The sequence below is a fragment of the Alosa pseudoharengus genome, unplaced genomic scaffold (assembly GCF_046254945.1).
Source record: "Alosa pseudoharengus isolate Yale_2024_CS ecotype anadromous, Long Island Sound unplaced genomic scaffold, YU_APseudo_1.1 YU_APseudo_1.1_scf_7, whole genome shotgun sequence".
NCBI classification, from domain to species: Eukaryota; Metazoa; Chordata; class Actinopteri; order Clupeiformes; family Clupeidae; genus Alosa; species Alosa pseudoharengus.
Genome location: NW_027468859.1, coordinates 3,978,666 through 3,997,531, shown reverse-complemented (window position 1 = coordinate 3,997,531; position 18,866 = coordinate 3,978,666). Strand labels below are relative to the sequence as shown.

General features: G+C 44.3%; 1 protein-coding gene across 2 annotated transcripts in view; it reads right to left on the bottom strand.

Annotated features, from left to right (window-relative positions):
- Positions 1 to 18,533, bottom strand: part of map7b (microtubule-associated protein 7b) — a 29,144-nt gene extending 10,611 nt beyond the window's left edge. The window contains exons 1-8 of one of the 2 annotated variants that reach the window (XM_076271755.1): positions 18,422 to 18,532; positions 10,562 to 10,678; positions 10,027 to 10,101; positions 7,909 to 8,072; positions 6,185 to 6,299; positions 3,405 to 3,515; positions 2,718 to 2,813; positions 2,029 to 2,145 (exon numbers count right to left, since the gene is read on the bottom strand). In XM_076271755.1, the coding sequence (XP_076127870.1) occupies positions 2,029 to 2,145; positions 2,718 to 2,813; positions 3,405 to 3,515; positions 6,185 to 6,299; positions 7,909 to 8,072; positions 10,027 to 10,101; positions 10,562 to 10,678; positions 18,422 to 18,437 (811 nt within the window). In that variant the 5' untranslated portion in view covers positions 18,438 to 18,532. Of the gene's footprint in view, positions 1 to 2,028; positions 2,146 to 2,717; positions 2,814 to 3,404; positions 3,516 to 6,184; positions 6,300 to 7,908; positions 8,073 to 10,026; positions 10,102 to 10,561; positions 10,679 to 18,421 lie in introns of both variants that reach the window. The other variant, XM_076271756.1, reaches the window with a different exon arrangement.
- Between the last annotated feature and the right edge of the window lie 333 nt (positions 18,534 to 18,866).

Genomic DNA, 18,866 nt, shown 5'->3' with positions numbered 1-18,866 from the left:
TTCGGATCGGTCAGTGAGAGAAAGAGAAAGACCCGCGCAGCACAGAAAACACAGGCACCCCCTGAGAACAACAGACTAGAACCCAGAGATGCCACAGAACCCAAACGCTTTAGAGAGGTCACACTCACTTAGAACACAGGCAAACACACAACACCAACACACACAGAATGTCCATTAAAAAAGTGTTGTAAGTGCATTACTCATGTCAGTGAGAGGGGAGGACCTGTTTGAAAGTAGACATTGAACACGTGTAACACACAACATGCATACATGACTCAGATAGGTAGGGTGACCAGATTCCTCTGTGTGAGACAGGACATCCCCATAAAACCAGATTTGAAAAGTCGGGACACTAAAAAAAAAAAAAAAAAAAGTTCTGGAAAAAAAATAATCACGGGACGCCTGGTCACCCTACAGATAGGAGACCAGTTTGCTGCGGAAACACATTTTTTACTGCCCTGTTAGAGGACTTCACGAGGTAGCCAGAGTGATAATATTAACACACACAGCTAGGCTTCTCCCCTCGCTCACAATCTAGGACACTAAGGGGAAGTGCTCATCAGAGTGATTCAGAACACAGCCACATGGCTTTCATACAGCTGGATGTATGTCAATGCCTTTGGACTGACCTCTACACTACGTGTGGCTCTCTAGGGGCTGTGCACTGGACACATTAAGGCTGATGAAGAGGAGGACGGTGAAAACATATGGGTGGGATTTCTATACATTCACCTCATCAGGGATGAGATTATCTACTGTTTATGGGGGACAGACTGACCTCAAATAGCATGAGATTAATCCCTCATAAGGCCAGCTCACATTCAGCCAACGAGACGAGGAGCGAGACCAGTCAGGACAGGAGGAGATGGAATGAGACGGTTTAATGTAATGCCATGGCAACAGGGGAGTTCTGTAGCTAGAGTGACCCCCCCCCCCCCCAATCTCACGGTAACCATTTATCTAAATCAACATGGTGTTTTTTCTAGCTAAATAAGGCTTCCCCATCAACCACTGAAATTGCATGATGAGAGTTTAGTTAGTGAGACTTATGTTGAGGGAGAGGCTTGTGTGAGAGACTGTGAGTGTGTGTGTGTGTGTGTGTGTGTGTGTGTGTGTGTGTGTGTGTGTGTGTGTGTGTGTGTGTGTGTGTGTGTGTGTGTGTGTGTGTGTGTGTGTGTGAGTGAGTGTGTGTGTGTGTGTGTGTGTGTGTGTGTGTGAGTGAGTGAGTGAGTGTGTGTGTGTGTGTGTGTGTGAATGTGAGTGTGTGTGTATGTGTGTGTGAGTGAGTGTGTGTGTGTGTGTGTGTGTGTGTGTGAGTGAGTGTGTGTGTGTGTGTGTGTGTGAGTGTGAGTGTGTGTGTGTGTGAGAGAGAGAGAGTGTGAGTGGGGGGATTGGTATTGGTGGTGGTGGGAGAGAGAGAGTGTGAGTGGGGGGATTGGTATTGGTGGTAGTGGTGGTGGGAGGGGCTGTGTGTAGGAGGAAGATGGAAGATGATGGGGCTGGAGTTGAATCTGTTCCGTTTCAGGGTCCTAGTTTCAGAGTGTTGCCTACATTTTTGCCTTGTTGAAATGACAGGCATGCTGCTTATTGCTCTCATGCCCACTCTGTCAGTAAAGCCCCTTCTAATGTGGGATGACATTTGACCTCTATGGTGCGGATACTCTGCATTATGAATGACCATACCCTACCATGACACGTAGGACGTACACTACCATGACACGGATACTCTGCATTATGAATGACCATAACCTACCATGACCAGAGCACGCATTGTAGAACAGTCAGTGCTCCAGATCTCAGGCCTTTTTAGTGATCTAATCACTGCACACCTTCACACGGAAACCCCCAAATGCAGTTAGAATCTCGCATGAAAGTTAGCTGAGCGGATGCTAGACGTGTTGCACTATATGCCTGCAAATATTCATCTTTAAACATGGGATGTTTGGGTATGACTATTTAGGCTGTATATGACTGTTTGATGTGTGTGTACCTGTGTGTGTGTGTGTGTGTGTGTGTGTGTGTGTATACCTGTCTCTCCCGACAATGACATAGCACTACGGCTTCTGGCCAGGTAGGAGTGTGTGGGGGTCAACAGACGACTGACCATGTTATTCTCCCATGGTGTCAATGGCAAACGACGCATAGCTGCAAAACACACACACACACACACACACACACATACGTCAAAGGCATGTACTAAAATCCCATATTGAAGCACCAACGTACCCTTAAGCAAGCTGGAACCTGCGAGCACATACACAGCCAAACACGTCGCTTAGTTATGACATCACATGCATTAGCACGCCGAACACAGTTTTATGACATCACAAGCACAGGCAGCCACCTTCCACGTGCCCAACCCCATGCAATGATGTGTTAAAAGAAACACACACACTCTCATTCACACACCTACACACACACACACACACACACACACACACTCCCATTCACACAACACATCCAGAAAGAAAATGTCAGCATGTTGTAAAACAAAAAGATTATATTTCGTGAAGGATGAGCCCCATGCACCAGTCATGGCTTTAGTAGGGATATTAGGAGGTAAGCAGGCACTGTCAGGATGACTTCTGGGTAATGTAGTCAAGATGTAGTAAGAGCACCACAGCCGTGTAGCAGCCAATGCCCCGGGCACACATGCACAACTCCCTTGTGTCTGTGTTAGTGACCGTAAAACATGCGGACATTGCTCAGCGATCCACCTGTGTGTGTGTTACCGACACTCTTCTCTCTTGATGAGCGGGGTCTGCAGCTGTGTTTATTAATGTGGGGAGAGGAGGCGGTCCGTTTCTGTAAGGCTAATATGCCACACACACACACACACACACACAAAAACAATTCTAAAATGAGCAATTATGAAGTTATTTGTGTTCAGTTGTCAGTTGCCTTCCGCCTGTCCATGTCTGTGCGAGTGCGTTTTTGTGTCTGTGTGTCTGTGTGAGTGCGTTTTTGCGTTTTTGTGTTTGTCTGTGTGCGTCTGTGTGTGTGTACGTGCGCACGTGTGTGTAAACAGCATAGTCCTTACTGTACAAACAGAAGTTTAAACAATGAGACATAATGTGACTGGATAAGAGGATAAAAAGCAAAAAAAAACACAGACACAATGCTTCCATAATGAGCCTGAAAGGCCTCAGCATAAACCTATTATATGCATACCAATATTACCTAAGGGTTGTATGTTTGTGTTTATAGTGTGTGAGTGAGAGTCTGGGAATGTACTGTATGCAAACATGCTTGTCTGTCTGTCTGTGTGTGTGTGTGTGTGTGTGTGTGTGTGTGTGTGTGTGTGTGTGAGTGACAGATTCCTAGTGTGCACAAAAATGCATACAGAGTGTGTGTGTGTGTGTGTGTGTGTGTGTGTGTGTGTGTGAGGGGGAGACTTTCCATACCTCTGTCTGGTGAGTTTAAGAGTGTGGCAGAAGATGCAGACAGGCGTTTGGTTATGACCGGGTCTGTGTGCTTGGACAAGTTAGTAGTCGAGACAGAGCGTCTGTCCGAATCTGTGAAAACACACACACGCACACACACAAACAAACACGTTAAATCACTGCAGTAGAACAAGGAAAAAGAAACCCAGCAATGCTGAAATGAGAGGGAGAGAAAGAGTGGATAACAGAGGATATGAAGGATCTAGTTTCATACAAAAGAGCTATGCAAGGACGTACTTGCTAAAGGGAATTTAAATATGTTCTCATTAGCTAGAGGTGTGAAATCCTAATCAGGACTATATCTAAAGAAATGAGCTGATGAAGTTAGAATGGACTTTTTTGATGTTAATCAGTCCTACATGGTACAATCTTTAACAAAGGCTAGCACTTCAGCACCTGAGAAGCCAGAGTACTGTATGTTTGATTTACTATATTTAGTAGTACCAGTGATCAGATGAGACTTTAATGCAGAGCGCAAAGCACTTCAAAGAACCAGATTCACTGAACAATGTGACTACACACAAAAAAATCCAAATTGGATACTTCAGTTACCATTAAAGAGCTAAAAACATAATATTCAGCAAACCAAACCAATTTGACCAAACAAACACTCTCAGCTCCACAGCCTCTAAAGATAACTATGATGCTAAGGTGCTAATGAGCTAAGGGGCACTAAAGATAGGCACATAAACCTTAATCTTCTGGGTCTAAAATGTCACAGTTACAGACAACCACTGTCTAGAGTGAAACATTACACGAACACTTTACCTGAAGCCTGTGTCATAAGACCAAGACAACAATGACATAGCCATGCCTGAGGCCAACACCCGGTCCTGTATTTGTGTAACATGCCAGTTGATGTCATTGCCCAGTGATTTCATGTCAGATGATTTAAACATGTTACCATAATCAGTAAATGTCATGACAGCCTTTAAAATGTTGCATGCCACAACAGCTAATGTTACATGCTACTAAGCTGCCATAACATCTACCATAACTGTCAATTGGCAAATGTAGAAACACTGAGACATTGCTGGACATTAACTGACATAGCTATATCCTCCTGAGAACCAATCCATAGACCTATGTCCTCTGTAGTGGACATAAGTTCTAGAAGCATACCCCTTTACCCCTTTTTGCTATTCTATCAATTCCTGTGGTCTTTTAAAGAGGACATCCTGGGCTTTCTAATGATATATCATGTGATTGGCTGGGTTGCTGGGAACCTCCTCTTCCTGGTTCTCAAAAATGGTTGACATCAAAACAAGCACATTTTATGGAAGGAGGAGAGATAAGTCAAATAGTGTCTTCTTATTAAGCATTCATTATGATGGCAATATATGGTCGTGTTAATGAAAATGTCAGGAATCATATGATTCATTTTGAAAGAAGTTAAGTTATTTACATTTTGAAATAATAGTGACTTTATGAATGTCCATTATAATGGACACCAGGACCAAAATATTTTGATTTTTTGGGAAATTTGGGAGATAATTTGTATAGGATGAATGAGGGGGGGGGGGGGGGGGGGGTCAGATTTGGAGCTCTCAGGTGATGAGTGAGCGAAACAGAGATGAGGACTATGAACCTGTGCCTCAAGAAGATAGCGAGGAAGAGTAAGACTAAAAAATGACTAAAGGCAAATAAAGTAGTCTAGAAGGATAAATAACATTTTCCCTTATACAGTATTTGGTTAAGTTTACCCTTAATTTAATACCACTAAAAGCATAATTTGTCCATTTTTGTCTATTTTCATGGCTACCTTTTCATAGTAAAACAGTCCTTTTGTCCACCACAGGGGACATGCTATAAAATTTAAAATAAATAAAAAATAAATAAAAAATAAAAATTGTAAGATGTTTTTTTAATCCTAAATAGAAAGGAAATCACACAAAAAAAGAAATTGTTGGACACTTTCTTGGTTCCCAGGAGGATATGCAACAGGAGAAGATATCTGCCATGGTATATTTCTGACATGGACATGCTCTGGACCAGCAGGGCTCTAAGAGAGAGTTAGCCTACTACTGGTGAACTTCACAAGCTAGCCTAATGGGCTAAAGCTAATGTTGCTAGCCTCTAATGCTAACATGCGCTAGCCCCAGTTATATTCACATTTGGAGAGAGGCCCAGTCTGGCGGCCCAGGCTAAAGGCACCAGGGTAATGGTGCTCCAGACCTGCTAGATCCAAAGGGTAAAGACAAGCAGCCTCAAACAACCCTGTGCCAGAGAGAGAGAGAGAGAAAGAGAGAGAGAGAGAGAGAGAGAGAGAAAGAGAGAGAGAGACAAAAGAAAGGAAAACAAAGAGAAATGGGCAGCCGAGTAGGATCATGAGTCAGCGAGAATAGGCTAGAGGTAGAAACACACACCAATCACACACACAGACACAGCAGCAATTCAGGGCCATGCTAAAATGAGAGAAAAAACACCAGCTGGTGGGAAGTGCTTGGTTTGGACACGGGAACTGAAATACATAGAGGACACATTAAGTAACCTATGTTTGTGTGTGTGTGCATATGTGTTTTTGTGTGTATGTTGTCCTGTTGGGTGAGAGGTGCTGGTTGTTAGAGTGTGTGTGTGTATGTTTCTGTGTGTATTTGTACCTGTTGGGTGAGAGGTGCATGTGTGTGTGTGTGTGTGTGTGTGTGTGTGTGTGTGTGCATGTGTACCTGTTGATGAGTGTGCTGGTTGTTAGAGAGTGTATGTGTGTGTGTGTGTGTGTGTGTGTGTGTGTGTATGTGTACCTGTTGGATGAGAGGTGCTGGTGGTCAGAGTGCCTCCCCAACTCCAGCGGTTGGTTTTCTGTTTGGCTCTTTGACTCCTCTCCAGAGTCCTCCTCATGACGGCCTCATAGCGGACCTGGAACACACACAAGCACACACACACACACACACACACACACACACACACACGGACAGATAGACACAGATATAGACACAGATGTAGACACACACACCAATTCCATAATTACAGGAAGCGTTCAGCATCCCAGCCAGGCTACACAGATGTCGAGTCACAGATGTCAGAGGCCACATCAGGATTATGGATCGTCTCTCTCACTCCCTGTCTCTCACACACACACACACACACTTCTCTGGGATCAATACAACATGTGAGGCCACAGCACAAAACCAACATCAGTCAAAGGAGCCAGAGGCACAGAGACACCTATAACCTAAACCGTAACCCTAAGCCTAGCCTATGTGCACAGACCCAAGCCAGATAGGCAGAGATGCCTATAGCCCCAAATGTAACCGGAAGCCTAGCCTAGCCTGTACAGACCCAAGCGAGCTCCAGGGCAGCTCCAGCTCCAGGGACAGAACATCATCAAACCCAAATGTGCTGCAGTATAGTGGTGTACCGGGCACCGATACTGTGCTGCAGGATAGTGGTGTACCGGGCACCGATACTGTGCTGCAGGATAGTGGTGTACCAGGCACCGATACTGTGCTGCAGGATTCATTGGTATTGAGATACTAATGCCATTGTATATCAACGTCATAACACCGATCCTGCACAATCACACTTAGAGATTACTAAGGCCACAGAACGCAGCGAACATCATTCAGCAAGAGCTGGAGGTGCAGTAACGTCTATGCAGATCTTTACACGCAGTGAACATCACTCAGCAAGAGCTGGAGGTGCAGTAACGTCTATGCAGATCTTTACACAGAGTGCAGGGCAGGTCTGGGCCAGATCGGTTTCCAAGCCAATTCATGGGTACAAGCTTCTGAAAGATCATAAAACACACACACACACACACACACACACACACACACACGGATCAATAGATATGCGAGGTCATGGCGCACCACCAGTACCTGTCAGAAGAGCCAGAGGAGCTTGAAGTTCACTGTGAACGTTTACGAACACACAGAAAGCACATTTGGAATTCACTGTGAAAGTTTTCAAATACACATAAAGTGTGTTTGGAGTTGTCACCATGAAGTTCACGTTCCTTTTTTGGAACTCCGTGAGAACGTATTTTAACACACTCTGCTTTGAGAAGCTAGTACTCCTTGGCATGCACACTGGTTAGCTCAGACCTGAACGTACTAGAGTCTCTTACTAGCTCATATCTTAAGGCAGGGGTTTCCAACCAGTGGTCCGCGGCCCACTTGTGATCTGTGAGGACATTGCTGGTGGTCCCTGACCATGGATTCAGTAATGTAGTTGCAGTGAGGGAATCAGTATTTTTATTCACTGGTGTTCCTGGGGTTACGTAATTAGTCAGAATGATGGTCCCTGGTCAACAATCAGTTGAAAATCCCTGTCTTAAGGCATTGGGAGGGAGGTTTAGGACACTGCACAGTTACCACGCTGATCCAGCTGACTACCACTCCAAACGCACGCACGCACACACGCACTTCAGCCAGAGACTACATATCACATCAATACCCATCACGTTTAAGTTGGCAATATTACAAACACAAATAGACACACATGACTAGCACACACACACACACACCTTTTCCTCCTCAAGTTTCTGCCGTCGTTTCTCCTCGACAGCGGCGCGTCTCTGGTCCTCCTTGGTCCTCTGCTCCTCCAGCCTCCTCCTGCGCTCCTCCAGGTGCTTCTCATAGTACTGACGAGCACGCTCCTCACGCTCATGCCACTGAGACTCACGGAGCGCTACGCACACACACACACACACACAAAATTGCACGCATGCACAAACACACACACACACACAGAAATGTATACGCACACACACACAGAAACGCATATGCATACACATACACACAAACGCGCACACACACACAAATACACATACACACACACACACACACACACACACACACAGAAATTGTTAATTTTATGGTTGACATCCTTTTACAAAGCATCTTTTACTATATGCCTGCCAAAATAAAAGCAGCTTTCATACAAGAAAATAAACGGTCTAGTTTTTCACATGCTTATCCCATCATGGGTGTGGTACATATTGTAAAGGAGTGCACCACTATAATGGTATATTATATAATGTACATATATAATAATCCAAACAAAACAAACAAGATAGACCAACAGAGAGAGAGAGAGAGAGAGAGTAAGAGAGAGAGAGAGAGAGAGAGAGAGAGAGAGAGAGGTGGGAAGGAGACGGAGAGGGAAATGTATTGAGACAGAGAGACACAGAAAGAGAGAGAGAGAGAGAGAGAGGAGGAGTGGGAAGGAGACAGAGAGAGGGAGAGGGATATTTAGGCCCCTCAGTCTCCCCTAGCTCCCTGACCTCTTACATAACCTGGCTGCCATGACAAAAGGGGCACCAGAGCTTTGTGCAATGAACAGAGCAGCACGGTCACCACGGAAACCTGCCACATTCACTTAGTCATGCAATGGGCTAGAGAGAGAGAGAGAGAGAGAGAGAGAGAGAGAGAGAAAGTAAGAAAGAAAGAAAGAAAGAAAGAAAGAAAGAAAGAAAGAAAGAAAGAAAGAAAGAAAGAAAGAAAGAAAGAAAGAAAGAAAGAAAGAAAGAAAGAAAGAGAGAGAGAGAAACACCAAAGTGAGTAGAGCAGAGAGGGCTCACGGGACGTACAGGGAGCAAAGACAGGGGCAGAAACAGAGTACACACAAAGAAAACAGAGGACGAGGGAGAAAGAAAGAGCGAAAGAAAGCAAGAGCAAAAGAAAGAGAGCAAGCAAGCAAGAAAAAATTCCCCATGCACAGAGCTTCTGAGGGACAAAGATGCCAGCCTCAGCTGTATACTTCCCCATTCCTCTGCCAACCATCATCCTGCAACACGTTCAGTTCTATTTTTATTTCTATTTCAATTGCACTTAATGGCATTAAAGGGCAATTCACACCAGGAACGATAACTATAAAGACAACAGTAACTAGAACAAGATGAGCGTCCACACTCAGCACCAATAAGGAAAGTCTCTCCTCATGTTGATGAATGTGTGTCTAAAATTCAATGGATACTGATTGCCAGTCAGCTTTTACTGTTCTTAAAAAGTGATCCCCAACGAGATCATTCTTCATGTCGCCGTCGTTATAGTATGCGTTATGGACGATGTAATTTATATGAACTAGAGCAATAGTTATTTGCTCCTATTGTTCCTGGTCTAAACGAATGTTAAGACATGGATACATAGGGACGTGATCATCACGTGACGTGACACTCCTGCGAGACTCACAGGGAAGCTACACCAGGCACGTAACTGAAGCGCTCCGTTCGTGTTGCGTCTGCTGCAACAATTAGCTGCCACTATGATCAATGGAAGTAGCTACACCAGACATGATAGTGGCGCGTACGTTTGAAAAAAATAAACAAGGCTTCTAAAATGGATTTTACGTGTCACGAACGGAACGCCTGTTCGTGCCTGGTGTAGCTTCCCTGTGAGGGCTGTAATGCTCGAAGAGGACTCTGAGCATGAGCAAAAAGCCACAGGAGCCATCAGTCTCCTCCACAATGCACAATGAGCACTTAGTGCCCCAACCTATTCCTTGGGTGTGTTTGTATGTAAGGGTGTCTCCCTCTGTGTGTGTGTGTGTGTGTGTGTGCGCACTGACCAAGTGATAACATTGAATAAGATTGTGTGTGTGTGTGTGTGTGTGTGTGTGTGTGTGTGTGAGACGACATACATACCATTTTGCTTTTCCCTCTCCTCTCTCCGTTCTCGAGCAAGCCTCTGTCTCTCATCAAGTTTCAGCACCAAAGGCTCTAAACACACACACACACATAGAGGAAGAGTGTTAGAAAGCTCGATCACTTGATCGCACTGTAGCAAAATCTCAATGTTTTAGTATTGTGTGAGTGAGATCTGCATCTTGTGTGTGTGTGTGCGCGTGTGTGTGTGTGTGTCCTATGTTTAACTGAACCTTTAATATATTCCATGCACTCCAGAGTACTGTGAGTATTGGGCTTCATGTGCACAATATGTCTGTTTGCCCTCCTGTGTGCTGTCTTTCTATTGTGTATCATTTCTGTATGTCAGTGTGTCCCTCTTGACAACAGCATTGCATTGTGCATTGCATACAGTACTTGTATTTATTCCTTGTAAGGCAAGGTGAGTTTATTTATTAATTTCATACAAAGTGCTGGTAAGTGCTGGTGTGTGTGTGTGTGTGTGTGTGTGTGTGTGTGTGTGTGTGTGTGTGTGTGTGTGTGTGTGTGTATGTACCTGGTTTGGAGCCTATAGAGGTGGGTGTGTCTATGCTGGTGTTGAGGGCGGAGGCAGAGGATGTGGGCCGACTTGATAGTGTTCTCTTCTCCTCCACTGAAGGAGGGGCCTCTGAACCTATACGTAAACAAATACACAAACATGTAAACAAACATGAAAACAAATATGGCATCACTTGAGGGAGGGGAATGTCCAAGCAATCGGTCACACAGCTAGTGATTTGGAGGTAAAAGGTGGTAAAACCAAATAAAAGGTAATGGGATGTTTTGGAATTTGCAATGAGTAGATTACTGTATTGCTGATTGCTGTGGAGCACCAGTGTAGAGTATTGTTGTAGAGTCTGATGTGTGTAATTGTGTGCTTTGATGTCTCTGTGTGTGTGTGTGTGTGTGTGTGTTTCCTGGGTAACACTCATGGCAACCAATATATATATCCTCCTATCCTTCCCTAATTACCTTTCTAAGTAGCTGCATATGTAAGGTATAGCCAGGGTGTATACATTTTAGTGACCAGTTGTGTTAGCCTTTAACTACAAGACCTTTAGTTCCTGTAGTAAACATGTGCAGCCTTTCCAGAAAAAAAAGAAATCTGCGAGGTTTGAGTCTTTAAAAAAGCTAGATTTGTGTCTTAAAGCCCTGCGCATGTACAGTCCTGCCCCAAATAGATGCCCTATAAGTGCCTGAAGTGTGTTTTGCAATATAGCCGCTGAGTGGAGGGACTTGCCTAAGAGATCTTTGACAGTTTTCTCCAACCCTCTTTCATGGCTAGATGTAAGAGATATAAGCAGTGATGCCCACATCAAGGGGAAATCCACTGGACAAACATGTCTCATTTAAACTACACTGCAAAGAGCATGACCGTAGCCAGACAAGGCAGGCCCAATCCTACTGTCCGGCACATCCCCCGAATCCCTGGTCTAATCTGCCGTGTACCCACAATCCCGCTGTGGGAGTGTGTGTGTACTGCCTGCGCCTGGGACAGATGGTAGTCTAGACGAGAGAGAGAGAGAGAGAGAGAGAGAGAGAGAGAGAGAGAGAGAAAAAGGTGTGTGCATGTGTGTGTGTGTGTGCGAGAGAGAGAGAGAGAGGGGGGGGGGGGGGCATGTACATGACAAAACACATATTTGTGAGAGTGGTGTGTGTTTCTCGCTCACACACAGCAAGTGGAAAATAAAAGATGTGTGTGTTGTACTGTTTGAGTAGAGGAATAGAAAGCCGCTGCCGAATCTAGGTCAAACATCACAGAGGAGGTGAAGCGAAAGATCTACTTTACAACCACGGACACGGACACACACACACACACACACACACACACACACGACTACTCTATATGCACAGATACTTGTGGACACCTACATGCATGCATAGCTGTGTATTAGTGTGCATGAGTATGAGTGTGTGTGTGTGTGTGTGTGTGTGTGTGTGTGTGAATATGCACACACACAGGATAAATACTAGAACCTCATTTAGAACCTTCAAGTGTGGCTGAAATACTGAGAGGAACATCAGGGGAACAAAATGGACCAGTATGCCATGACAATAGACTGTAATTGGAGTTCTGAACTACTGCTTGGTGTTGAAAAGAGGACATTACCCCCACCCACACAAACAGAAAAGAGCTTAGTCAGGAACAGTGACATATGAAGTGTGTGGTCAAGGTGAGGTGAGCCATGAGAGATGTCCAGTGAGTATGTGTGAACAGTGAGTGAGTGGAGGGAGTGAGTGAGTGAGAGAGTGTGTGTGTGTGTGTGTACAAGTACAGTCCAGAAGATTCATTTCCCCATTGTCCTTCTTGGAGAAATGGATAGGCTTTCCCAAGAGTGATATAAAAGAGTAATAGGCAAGAGTGGCAGAGGAGTCATACATGTAACAAAGACAATTTGATTATTATTATCATCATCATCATTTGATACTTTTGAAAGACAATCCTTCAGATGAGCTCATTGCCTATTGTGTGTGTGACTGTGTGTGTGTGTGTGTGTGTGTGTGTGAGACTGTGTGAGTGAGCGTGTGAGAGAGAAAGAGAGAGGGAGGGTGTGTTTGCACCTTGCACGTGTGGATATGGGCCAATTTCTTATTCTTGATTAGAGGGACACAACTGATTGAGCCAATTAAGGGCTTTGTAATTATCTCATTAAGTGTACTTTGTCAGATGTGTTGGTGTGTGTGAGTGGATGCACACACATTTTTGAAATGACTCGCATTGTAAAACAAATTCAAATTCTCTCTCTGTCTCTGTCACATAAATTAGTTATTTGCAACACGTAACTAAATCCAAACAGTATTATTTGAACTTTGAATATTGTTGAATTGTCCTGACTCCTCAAAGACTCCAAACAAAGTAGCTCCAATAAGCAACACTGCCTATGTAGTGATTTCAATTTAGCGAGAACTGTGTAATATAATGCTGAATATACTGGATTGTTTGCTGAGGTAGTCTGTGAGGTTTTTTATGTTTTTTTTTAAATGGTTAAGTGGTCCTTGGCCCTTGAGAAACACTGCAGTTAGCTTAGAAATCTAGACGCACCCTAGCGGCAGCAAATGTAACTCCGTTGGCTTGCGAACTGGAAAAATTAAACTTCGATTAGGCCAATCACATCGTGTATAAGGTCGGTGGGTGGGATCCGTGTGAATTCCCTGCTACTTAAAAACAAAGAAGATGGATGCTGCTGCTGGCCAACAGCGTGACACGAGGTAGGCTTTTTTTAAGTTGGCAAAAGTTTGATCAACTAGCTCCGCTGGTGGGAAAACGCATGGGACTCATGAGTTGTAGCGCCATCCTATTGCGTGCAGAGTCAATTTGAAAGACAACCGTTTATCCCGCCCCTCGGATTGAGCACTGCGAATGGTGAGTTCCCAGACCCTACAGCTTGATGTGGGTCTGGCTCGTCAGGCTACTGTAGAGTATCATTATGAAAATACTGTTGTAGAGTAGCACTGTAGTGCAATGCTTTGGAATGTTGTGGGGTATTATTGTTGTTGTGGTACATTATTCTCATTTGTCATGTTATGGCAAATTTGTCATGTGTTGTATGCTGTTGAGTCTTATTGTGGAGAATTGTTGTGGAGTAGTATTAGGGAGTATTGTTACAGAGTCCTGCTGGGAAATGTTCCTGTATAGTAGTGTCGTTGTGGAGTACTGCTGTGGGACGCTACTGTGTAGAGCAGTGGTTCTCAAATGGGGGTACGCGTACCCCTGGGGGTACGTGAGATTTTAAAATATACATATATTTAAAAAGTAGAATCCATGCAAAGATACTTTAAAAACAATAAAAATGTCAGGAAAATATAAGTTCATAAAATGAATTTTATATTTCAGTAGGCTATTCAATTTCATTATCCTAAAAAAACCCAGAGTCCCCCCCCCCATACCAGGATGGTTCGACCCAACCTGTCACATGCCACCCACCATCACCTGTCAATCACTGTCAAAAGTCAAACGATGGAGTCGTGGTTGAAGCGTAGCGGTAATTCTTGTGAAAACACGGAGGGACAAGTGGCAAAGAAGGCCAAACCAGAGCCGGCAAAATTCCGGCTGTATCTTGAAGAATATGTTTTATTGCTCTGTTTTAAGTCTTTTTTTCTCAACTAAAAATGCTTTGCACTGGTTAGGGGCTACTTGGCTGAAAAAATATTTCACAGGGGGTACATCACTGAAGGTTGAAAACCACTGGTGTTAAGGACTGTTGTGGAATGTTACTTTAGGAGTGTTGTTGTGGAATGTTACAAGTAGGGTTGTGGGCTGTTACAGATTTATAGTTGTGGAGATGTGGAACATCATTTAATTGTAAAGTTGTGGAATGTCCTTGTAGTGTTGTAGAATGTTTAGAGTAGAGTTGTGTAATAATGTTACTGTAGGGTGTTGTCGTGGAGTATTCCTGTAGTTTGTCTGACCGCAGCCCTGTCTGCAGGGCAGGTTCATGTAATCAGAACCCCACTGACGGTCAGGATCAGAGGCAGGATCAGGGCAGAGAGCCAACATGTCCACCAACATGCTCTAGTTTCCATGCTCAGGGGGGCCTTTTCAGGACACCGCCGGCCCAAATTGGAGACCAAAACAGTCTGACCCATTTATAGTTTACCAATTATCCCCTCCTTAGACGCACACACATCCCCCAAAACCCAACACACACATCAAAATCCTAGAATAGTCTGTATTTCTCTCACAGATTAACACAGGAAGAAATACACCCCATGACCTCTTGATGCTCTTTTTCTCTGCCATCCCCAAATGAATAATGCCCAGGGCTGGATCATACAGACAAAGAGAGACAGCCAATGCCTCAGAGAGGAAGTGTACTTCATCATGCATTCTCAGGTATATCCATCCATGGGTGTCTTGTGTCATGTGTGTCTTTCTCCATGTGAGTAAAGGCATCGTTGTCAACATTGAGTATTGGAAATAAGGGAGATTTCCCGGGTTTCTCACTGAAAATATGTGAAAATTTCAACATTCGTCTTTCTGTTGCTATCCCTCTGCTGACAGCAACAATTCAGACTACAAACTGCTGCACTAACTGAATGAGGTGTAAAGCTACGTCTAACGTCACTTTGCTTACAGATTGGCATCAAATCGTTTTCTCATAACCACCTCGCCGTTATCTTTAATAGGCCAACATCAGTCTTAGGTCGCCCTCAATCAAGCTAAATGATGCTTTGAAAACATCTGTTTTGCTGGAAGGGCAAGGGGGTAGCAACAGGACAAGAGTACAGAGACTGTCGGGTCCGATAGTAGGGCTAATGTTATGAGAGTATTTAAAAAAAGGGATATTTTACGGGAAAATATTAAAAAACAGGAAGACAGCGGGAAAAACGTTACAATACGTGAGAAACCTGGAAACAAACGGGTGGGTTTACAGGTATGGTAAAGGTGTGAGAGTATCAGGCATCCTGCCAAGTGAAAGCTCAACATTTTCTCTGCCCATCTCCAATCAGAGAGAGAGAGAGAGAGAGAGAGAGAGAGAGAGAGAGAGAGAGAGAGAAAGAGTAAGACTAAGAACTGGCATCAGCAACATGCTGCATACACAACGGTGCTTGATAGAATGCTGAGGAGAGTGGTTTGCCTGATGGAGGATGACTCCACATCTCAAAAGGTGAACTCCACAAATCACTGCACAGAAATGCTGAACATAACAAAACTAATATTAGACGCGCTCACACACACGCTCACACACACGATGTCATATTCAGGCTCCCTGGGTCGTGCAGAGGTAGAGGCAAAGAGAGTGTAGCATGGTGACTCAAACAGACTTAAAAACAAATAATCAAAAAAAAAAATAAACCAATTTGAAGTTAGAGCTCTGAGACCAAAACAAAATGAGCATTTTAGAGGCTGAACTTTCACACAAACACACACAAAGGAAAACCAGAGAATATAATAAAACACACACACACACACACACACACACACAACACACACACAGTAAAGCTGTAAAGGAGCGGCTGCTCTCATGTATCTGGGTTAAGGAGGATTTAGCAGAACATCCCCCAGCAGGACCTTTACTGCTGATCATGACACCCTGTGAACTAAGGATCTTCCGCCACACACACACACAGGACCTTTACTGCTGACCATTACACCGTGTGAACTAAGGATCTTCCGCCACACACACACACAGAACCTTTACTGCTGATCATGACACCCTGTGAACTAAGGATCTTCAGCCACACACACACACACACACACACACAGGACTTTTACTGCTGATCATGACCCTGTGAACTAAGGATCTTCAGCCAAACACACACACACACACACAGGACCTTTACTGCTGATCATGACCCTGTGAACTAAGGATGTTTAGCTAGCCAGCCAGCCAGCCAGCCACACACACACAGACACACGACCGTTACTGCTCGTCATGACACAGTGTGGATCTTCTGCCACACACACACACACACATTCAATTCAGTATAACCAAGGCATTTGTGGTGCAGCAGTTAGCATTGGCACTTCATGCCGTTTTAAGTCCAGGACATCACCAGTCTCTGCAAGATGTTTTACACAAAATGGTCTGCTAAATACCCATTGTCTTTAATCTTTACAACCTATCTGGCACCCACACGCACACACACACACACACCAGAAATGGTAAAAGTTCAGCCAGCATGCTAGTGATCATGGGTGGCTGGGGTCAAAAGGTCACGATCAGGTCAACAGCAGAGCCATGGGCTGCCAGTGCTGCTGAAAGGCTCTAGTTCAAATCGGTCCCTGTGTACCACAAGAACTTCTACTAGAAAGCAGTACAGAAGAGCTTCTAGAAGCTCCAAGAGGAATCAAAATGGATACTTCTTTGCTTTAAAGATGATGTCACGGTGAACATAACACATTCCCACTGCTACAGAACACTACCTAATGGAACAATCAATCAATCACAGCAAGCAATTTACACGTACAAATGAATGTGTTTTTCCCCATCATACAGACAATACAAAATACTGTACACATTTCTGTACCATCACTATATCTCATAGCACATGATAAACTAGGAGAGTGAGTGGATAAAAGCATCTACTGAATTCCATAGCAACAGGGACTGTTCAGGATGTTCTGGCATCAAACCAGTCCCAGGATTTGCTTCTAAGGTGGTGGTGGCCCAAGCACACACACACACACACAAACACACACAAACACACAGCAATAACAGTTAAGAGGGAACAGAGAAGGGGGGGGGGGGGCAGAGTGGCCCTGAAGGAAATCATTAACCTGAAGGACAAAGCTGGACATTCCTCATGGAGCACTGCATCTTAACACTGGGGCTAAGGGCCCATCTCCACCCAAGGGGTGAGTTCATGGGCAAGCACATGCAATAGCATAGTGGAAACATACATCTACAGACACACTAGTTAGGCTGATAAGCAAAACACTTGTGCATTTTATGACTAAAGCATGAAAGTTTCACCATATAATCTTCACCCCCTAAGGCTTAATTTCAGATGTGGAGCCACTTCAGATCTGACCTCTGGGGCTAGATATTTGCTGTGTATAATATACACATCTTTGAGGAGTAAAATAGTTTTACACGTCTGAAAATAAACTTCAAGGTGTCTAGAAACACTGTACAAAATGTCATGCTTTAGTCATAAAATGCACAATACTTCTCATTATGTGAGCTTAACCGCTCCACTACAGAGACATGCAGACACATAGGGTTGGGCAAATTCACATGCCACACGAACCTGCTCACAAAAAAGACAAGCCAAATCCATCTACGTGTGCATATGACTCCCCCCCCCCCCCCCACACACACACACACAGCAAAAAACAAGCACTTACAACACACACACACAAACAAATTGTAGCATGTTGTATGTTTTTGCACAAACATGGATCAAACACAGTATGCTTCCTTACGTGCGCACACACACAGAAGCAGAGTAAATAAGGCCTGTGCCGTATGGTCACAGGTTAAAGGTACCTCAGACAAAGCTGTTTTTCTTTTGGTGCCCTTGAAACAAGCATGCACACACACATCTCCTTCTCTGTGAAGTATTCACGTGTCCTGTTGCTTTATGCCACACACCCAAACACTTTGGTCTAAGCCCCTCTTATAACATAACCCCATTTCAATCTTCCTTTACCCATAATCACACACACACACGGTCTCATCTTTACAACTCCAGGATCCCCTTCTGCAATACACTTGAAAGCAGCACGCACAAAGCATAAGTAATCTTACTACCATACACCACAGCAAACCTCAATAACACACAGACAAATACACACACACACACACACACACACACACACACACACACACACACACAGCTTCCACCGACTGTTAGCTTCCGCGGACGGTACAACAATCCCATCATCCAAATCACCCAGTATGTACACAAACACACACACACACACACACACCTGGAGTGTTGCTCATGTCGCTCCTGTGATCTAGTGGTGGTGGTGGGCCCCTGACTTCTCCATCCTCAGCGGAGTGTGTGGAACTGGGCCACACGTTCTAACACACACATGCTCCGTCCCGCCAAATCCCGTCTCCAACACACACACACACACAACCAAAAATCAACCAGTAACACAGCTGGTAAAACAAATAATAAAATCAATATGTGTGTGTGTGTGTGTGTGTGTGTGTGCGCCCAGCTGAACTTGAAACAGAATGACTGCTGAGGGATTGACATTCCCCTTATCTCCTCCCCTGCTTAGCTTAGTGTGTGTGTATGGGTGTGTATGCGTGCGTGTGTGTGTGTGTGTGTGTGTTTGTGAGTCAAAGAGAGAGAACGATAGAGAGACATGAGTGTGATGCCTGCAAGATTATCACTCAGATTGCATGTGACCCTTTTTGTGT